General features: G+C 48.2%; 1 protein-coding gene across 1 annotated transcript; it reads left to right on the top strand.

Annotated features, from left to right (window-relative positions):
- Window positions 1-784: 784 nt before the first annotated feature.
- Window positions 785-7,508, top strand: zgc:194242 (uncharacterized protein LOC100005854 homolog). The gene is made up of 4 exons (XM_036989289.1): window positions 785-1,218; window positions 5,597-5,854; window positions 6,373-6,553; window positions 6,982-7,508. Exons 2-4 carry the CDS (start codon window positions 5,597-5,599, stop codon window positions 7,176-7,178), a joined length of 636 nt encoding a protein of 211 aa, XP_036845184.1. The 5' UTR covers window positions 785-1,218; the 3' UTR covers window positions 7,179-7,508.
- The last annotated feature ends 298 nt before the right edge of the window (window positions 7,509-7,806 follow it).

Raw genomic sequence — 7,806 nt, 5'->3', positions numbered from 1 at the left:
TTTTGTTTTGTTTCGTCCTAAGAACAGATTGTAGTGGTAAAATAAAAAGGGATACATTTTTTGGTGCCATTTTAGGCTAAATTGTAACACCGTGTCCCCACACCAAAGGCGATCACGACACGCAGGTTGAAATATCAAAACAAACTCTGAACCAATTCTATTCATTTGGGGACATGTCGAAAAGCATTAAACATTTATGGCAATACAGCTTGCCTTTGCTAGCTAATTTGACCTGGGATATAAATGTTGCGTTGTTATTTGACATGAAATGCACAAGGTCCTCTACTCCGACAATTAATCCACACATAAAACGGTCAACCGAATCGTTTCGAGTCATCTCTCCTCCTTCCAGGCTTTTTCTTTGGACTTTATATGGCGATTGGCCACTATTTCATGATAAGGTGTTGTGACAAGAGACGGAAAGAATCTGCCCACTCCATCAAGCAATGGGGACAACAACACAGGGCATTCACGGGACCTCATGGAACCATGGACCGCACCTGCAGAAACTGGACAACAGGGGGAAGCAGAGGAGATACCTATCATAGACTTCTCCCAGCTGACGCTTGACATACCCCCTACGCTACCTCCAGTGGTAGAAACAACCAGCTGGTATGATTGAGTAGAATCAGCCAACAGTAACACGGAAGCAGCAATATGAGAGTCAGTAGTGCATGACCTTAAAGGGTAATAATAGGAAGCTTCCGTTTAACACACAGGCCTAAGATTACGTAGGTCTACAGCCCCAGTGGGAACTTCCCCTGTAAAAAGGTATATAAAGAGAACAGAGATCATAAGACAGTATGATCCTCGTTAACATATGAGACAGACTTCACATGGAGAATCATCATAGGTCAATTTACTTTTGCACTATACGCTTTTTGTTAGACTAGAACAATATTTTGAGAACTGGATCATTTTGGTTAAGTACTTATTGGGTCACTATCTGAAGAAACTGGTTGAATTTTGTGAACCCGACTGAGTCTCCGAAAAACAGGGGTCTAACCACCTCTTGATCACACAGGCAAAGCGGGCGTTCGCATTTTAGACACCAGGAACCAGAGGTGATTAGCAATTCAAGGAAAAACAGCCAAGTACCAGTTACAATATATTGAGTCCATACACAGAGTTGGAAGTGTATAAAGATATTGGAATTCGGAATCCATAGCTGTGAGAATACCAATTACAGGAAAGTGACCAAGGGGCGGAGCATTAAAGGTAATTGAACTATTTTTGCTATTTAGTCAATATTGTTAGAAGTGTTAACGCATTTAAAGTTTTGCAATATTATCTGGCATAGCTTAAAGCATTAAGGATTGATTGAGCATTATTGATGTATTAGGAAACTGTATAACCATTGAATTGTAATAATGTGTATAAGACAAAAACAGAGTGACTTAATAAAAGCTTGAAACTTTGACAACTAGGCCAGATTAACGATCTGGAGAGCAAACGCCCTGATCTACCTGTTGAATTAACTACTATTCACCACCATGTCTATATACCTGATCTACCTGTTGAATTAACTACTATTCTTAACACTCTCACTGAACAGAAAGTGACCCTGGTTATAGGTTAAAGTGATTGGACTAAAGAATATTTCATTGTGTGGACAATAATATATTTTTAAGAGAGTCAAAACATATACCAATACTAGTTTCCGAGTGACTACTAGCTGACGAGCATAATAACTACTAGGAGTTGTTATTAGGTATTGATATATACATAGGTAAAGATAACTTGAAGGTAAGGAAATATAGGAGGAATCCATAACGCTTAAGAATATTTAAATAGGAGTATATCTATCCAAGGCCTCATACTAGACCGGAAAAATAAGGGAGTGACAACGTGAACGAAGGAACAAACCCAACTCACCCGAAGGGCCATTACCAATAAATAGCCGCAAGGCTAGGCCCTTGTTACACCGAAGTAACTAAAGTCCTACAGTACTCAGCCAGAGGACGGGGTAGAGACTTTTGCTGCAGGTATTGGGCTAAAGTCAGCACGGCGACAGTGTATTACCACAACCGACCTCAGTTTACCTTTCAATCACCCACGTGGGTATAACCAATGAGATGCAGACCTGCCAACATGCAGGACTACGCAATTCTATGTCCGTGTCCGCAGGTACGAGATCCCAGTTAAAAACCTAAATTAAGGGAGCCTGATATGTGTCCGCAGGTACGAGATCCCAGTTAAAAACCTAAATTAATAGAGCCTGATTTGTTTTAATAAAATAAAATTCCAAGAATAAAGGCTCTTTGTGTGTTCTTTCTAATTACATCTTGTTTGTGACTTTCACCATCTGAGTAAATGGAATCCAAGTATTCCAACCTTTAATAGACTTGATTTGGTACAATCTGATCGCAATGATAGAACTCACAAACAGCGCGAGCGTGGGGGGGGGAGAACCCCAATTTGCCACGCGTATCTAGTTCTCTAAAATATTGGGACAGGGTTGGCAGGTCTGGAGATGGCGCGTGGGTATCTGCTCCTATTAACCAATGGGGGGGGGGGGGGGGGGGGGGGGGATGAGGCAGGACTTGCACCGCGTTCAACATCACAAATAGAACTGACTTCTATTTTAGCGCCTGGCTACTCAGACGCTCGCGAGCAGTGTGGGTCCAATGATTGAATAACATGTATGTGTACATTTTATATTGCAATGCTGACAACTCCACGCGAGCGGTGTGGGTCCAATGCAATGCTAACAACTCCACGCGAGCGGTGTGGGTCCAATGCAATGCTGACGTACTCCACGCGAGCGGTGTGGGTCCAATGCAATGCTGACAACTCCACGCGAGCGGTATGGGTCCAATGCAATGCTGACAACTCCACGCGAGCGGTGTGGGTCCAATGCAATGCTGACAACTCCACGCGAGCGGTGTGGGTCCAATGCAATGCTGACGTACTCCACGCGAGCGGTGTGGGTCCAATGCAATGCTGACGTACTGACGTACGCGAGCGGTGTGGTCAGCATGTAAGCATCACTCCAATCAAAACAGGCGAACGTTTGATTCCATTCATTTGTGCTCGCGGTAGGGTTCCAGCTTAGCCAAGGCTCTTTTGCCATTTTTCAACCTTGGGTGAATTTGGACTCGTTCTATTGTCCAGCCTAACTAATGTTAGCTTTAGGTTCGTGCAAAAATTGGCTTGATTTTTCAGATTTTTGCTGAAATGAGTTTAAATCACCAGATAACAAACTTGTATAAAATCGCTAACTACTTCCAATAATCCCAAGTACTGTGTGCAATGACTTTAGCTAGTCGAACATAACTGACATTAGCTAGCCAAGTTAGTCAAACAATTCTAAATTAGTACTGACGTTAGCTAGCTGCTAAGTTAACCTTGCCAGTGTCACCTGTCCATGTCACTCAGCCAGTTTATTCTTGTAGCTGAAAACTTTGTGCGAGAATTTTAAAACTTGAATGGCGAAGTTGAAACTAAGGAGTGTTAAGAATCATTCCATTTTCATCGGAAAAGTAATGAATATGCTTTAGCTGTCAACCTGATTAGCTCCAGTCCTCGTCGGTTTTGTCCCAACTAACACACCTGACTCCAATAATCACCTAATCCTGATGCATTATGTTTAATCAGCTGTGTTTGCCAGAGATGGAGGGAAAGAGTGACACCAATCAGACACCTGGGGACGGGAGTTTTACCCATCCCTCTAACTTACTGCATGACATCAGTGCTCGGCAAACGGGAATCGGGAGCGAAGGACACCTCACTGTGCCCCATGTTGAGGGACTTGAATAACTTCTATTTCCACTCGCGCCTCGCTTGACCAGCAAGATTTGAGCAGGTGTAAAACCCTTGGCTTGATACGGTTTAGTATCAGTTGATGTGAAACGTATGTAAAGCTCTAAAGTCAGTCATGGTAAACAGGCGTCTCCATAATGACCATCTAAGTAGCCCTACCTACAACTGGTAAACTCTTCCTCCTTGACTCTGCTGCAGTTCTCTCTAAACCAGTTCTCTAAACCAGTTCTCTAAACCAGTTCTCTCAAAACACACGGTCCTCCACTTACCCCTCCTCACCACCCGCAGGCTGCCTGATAGCCAGCAGCAGCAGCTCAAGTGAAATATATACAGTGCCTTGCGAAAGTACAAAAAAACAGCTGTAATCGCAGCAAAAGGTGGCGCTACAAAGTATTAACTTAAGGGGGCTGAATAATTTTGCACGCCCAATTTTTCAGTTTTTGATTTGTTAAAAAAGTTTGAAATATCCAATAAATGTCGTTCCACTTCATGATTGTGTCCCACTTGTTGATTCTTCACAAAAAAATACAGTTTTATATCTTTATGTTTGAAGCCTGAAATGTGGCAAAAGGTCGCAAAGTTCAAGGGGGCCGAATACTTTCGCAAGGCACTGTATATATTTTTAAATGCTATGGTGGCCGCAGTGCAATTTCAACCTGTGACTAATTCATTTTCACCTGCAAAATTGTTTTTCAAAGTAGCTTCATTTAGTGGGAAAATTGTGGACATGGCAACCCTGACTCACTGGTAATTTCCCACTTCAAAACAACTAGGATCTGAGGGGGAAACTATATGAAAGATCCACCAACTCCGCCCTCTTTCTAGAGCTCTGACTTCCTGACCTGAAGATCACTGACGTCATGATTTGACCTCGTATTTTCCCGAGTTCCCTCCCTGCCCTGCCCTCCCAGGCCTGCCCTCCCAGGCCTGCCCTCCCGGCCCTGCCCTCCCAGGCCTGCCCTCCCAGGCCTGCCCTCCCAGGCCTGCCCTCCCAGCCCTGCCCTCCCTGCCCTGCCCTCCCAGCCCTGCCCTCCCAGGCCTGCCCTCCCTGCCCTGCCCTCCCAGCCCTGCCCTCCCAGGCCTGCCCTCCCAGCCCTGCCCTCCCAGGCCAGCCCTGCCCTCCCAGGCCTGCCCTCCCTGCCCTGCCCTCCCAGCCCTGCCCTCCCAGCCCTGCCCTCCCAGGCCTGCCATCCTAATGTATTTATTTAAATTGTCTGATTTCCTCATCTTTGTGTAACTGAGTGAAATTCCCTGTCCCACTCTCTTCTCTCCCCCTCTCTCTCCTCTCCCCCTCTCTCTCCTCTCCCTCTGTCCCCTCTCCCCCTCTCTCTCGTCTCTCTCTCCCTCCCTCTCTCTCCTCTCCCTCTCTCTCTCCTCTCCCACTCTCTCTCCTCTCCCTCTCTCTCTCCTCTCCTTCTCTCCTCTCCCACTCTCTCTCCTCACTCACTCTCTCTCCTCTCCGTCTCTCTCTCCTCTCCCACTCTCTCTCCTCTCCCACTCTCTCTTTCGTATCCCATTCTCTCTCCTCTCCCACTCTCTCTTTCCTATCCCACTCTCTCTCCTCTCCCACTCTGTCTTTCCTATCCCACTCTCTCTCCCACTCTCTCTTTCCTCTCCCACTCTCTCTCCTCTCCCACTCTCTTTCCTATCCCACTCTCTCTCCTCTCCCACTCTCTCTCCTCTTCCACTCTCTCTCTCCTCTCCCACTCTCTCTCCTCTCCCACTCTCTCTCCTCTCTCACTCTCTCTTTCCTATCCCACTCTCTCTCCCACTCTCTCTTTCCTATCCCACTCTCTTTCCTCTCCCACTCTCTCTCCCACTCTCTCTCCTCTAGATGATCTTATTAGAGAAGCTGGGGCAGCAGTTGGGTCATCCCACCCGGTCAGTGTATGGTTGGCTGATCACTAAGTTCCTGAAGTATCACAACAAGATGTTAGAGGAGAGTGCGGTGTCTCTGTCTGGGATCCAGCCTGGAGATACAGTGTTAGAGCTGGGCCACGGGCCAGGTCTGGGCCTGAAGGCTGCAGCCACACTGCTGACAGAACCTACTGGGAGACTCATAGGAGTGGACTACTCACAATACATGCACAAGGTGAGAGAGAGAGTAAATTAGTGAGTAGAGGGGTGGTAATTTAGTGACTCAACTACAACACTGCTTTTCTCACATCCTCTCTCCCCTTCCTCTCCTCTCCTTTCTCCCCCCTCCTCCTCGCTCCCCCTCCTCTCCTCTCCCTTCTCCCCCCTCCTCTCTCCCTCTCCTTTCCCTTCTCCCCCCTCCTCCTCTCTCCCCTCCTCTCCTCTCCCTCCCCCCCCTCCTCCTCTCCTCTCCCTTCTCCCCCCTCCTCCTCTCCTCTCCCTTCTCCCCTCTCCTCCTCTCTCCCTTCTCCCCCCTCCTCCTCTCTCCCTCCCCTCTCCCTTCTCCCCCTCCTCCTCTCTCCCTCCCCTCTCCCTTCTCCCCACCTCTCCCCCTACCCTCTCTTCACATAATCTCTCCTTCTCCCCTCTCCTCCTCCCCAACTATCCCTTCTTCTCCCCTCCTCCCCTCTCTTCCCCTACCCTCCCCTCTCCCCTCTCCTCCCCTCCTCCCCTCCCCTCTCCTCACCCATCTAGATGGCAGGTGATCTTCTGAAGGAGTTGGTGTCCAATGGGAAGGTGTCTCTGTATCAGTGTGATGTGGCAGCCATGCCTCTAGCAGACAATATGGTAGACAAGGTGTTCCACTGTAATTGTTACTACTACTGGCCAGACCTGAGGAAGGGAGCTGCAGAGATACACAGAGTCATGAAACCAGGTGAGGGGTGTGGGGAGGGTTGGTGTGGGGACTGGGGAGGGTTGGTGTGGGGACAGTTGTTGTGGGGGGTTGGTGTGGGAACTGTTGTTGTGGGGGTTTGGTGTGGGGGGTTGGTGTGGGAACTGGGGAGGGTTGGTGTGGGAACTGTTGTTGTGGGGGGTTGGTGTGGGAACTGGGGTGGGTTGGTGTGGGAACTGTTGTTGTGGGGGGTTGGTGTGGGAACTGTTGGTGTGGGGGGTTGGTGTGTGAACTGTTGGTGTGGGGGGTTGGTGTGGGAACTGTTGGTGTGGGGGGTTGGTGTGTGAACTGTTGGTGTGGGGGGTTGGTGTGGGAACTGTTGTTGTGGGGGGTTGGTGTGGGAACTGTTGTTGTGGGGGGTTGGTGTGATGGTGACCACTCAATGTCTCTACTGTATCATTCTACTATAGGAGGTGTGATGGTGACCACTCTGAGACTGAGCAGAGTGGTCAGCTTTGCGTCCAGGAGGGAGTTCCCTGGACTGAACTGGCAACCCGAGGCCTACATGGCAGCTCTGAGAGCCTCTGGGTTTAACCAGGTCACAATGGAGGATCATCAACACAGACACATCACCTACCAGGCCATTTACGCTACTGCTGATAAGTGATGAACACACACACCATCATTTGTCATTCAGGAATCGAGGATCACTTTCTTTTTTAAATAAATAGCTGTGGATTGTTTCATATCACAAAGCTCGTTGGCCTCTGCCTGTTAGGGCAGCGTGGCAACATGCCAAGCTGATTACCGAGTTGTGAAAAACATCTAGAATATGTGAAGTCGTGTCTTGAGTATAATAAAAAATGTTGACACAGGAGATATAGGAGAGTCTCTCTCTCCAGAATGGCTCAGTAGGGCAGGGGTGTGTGGTGAAGATATAGGAGAGTCTCTCTCTCCAGAATGGCTCAGTGGGGCAGGGGTGTGTGGTGAAGATATAGAAGAGTCTCTCTCTCCAGAATGGCTCAGTAGGGCAGGGGTGTGTGGTGAAGATATAGGAGAGTCTCTCTCTCCAGAATGGCTCAGTGGGGCAGGGGTGTGTGGTGAAGATATAGGAGAGTCTCTCTCTCCAGAATGGCTCAGTGGGGCAGGGGTGTGTGGTGAAGATATAGGAGAGTCTCTCTCTCCAGAATGGCTCAGTGGGGCAGGGGTGTGTGGTGAAGATATAGGAGAGTATCTCTCTCCAGACTGGCTCAGCAGGGCAGGGGTGTGTGGTGAAGATATAGGAGAGTCTCTCT

This window comes from Oncorhynchus mykiss, chromosome 9, assembly GCF_013265735.2.
Source record: "Oncorhynchus mykiss isolate Arlee chromosome 9, USDA_OmykA_1.1, whole genome shotgun sequence".
In the NCBI taxonomy this organism is placed as follows: domain Eukaryota; kingdom Metazoa; phylum Chordata; class Actinopteri; order Salmoniformes; family Salmonidae; genus Oncorhynchus; species Oncorhynchus mykiss.
Note: the sequence above shows the minus strand (reverse complement) of the source record. Positions and strands in the feature narration are given on the sequence as shown.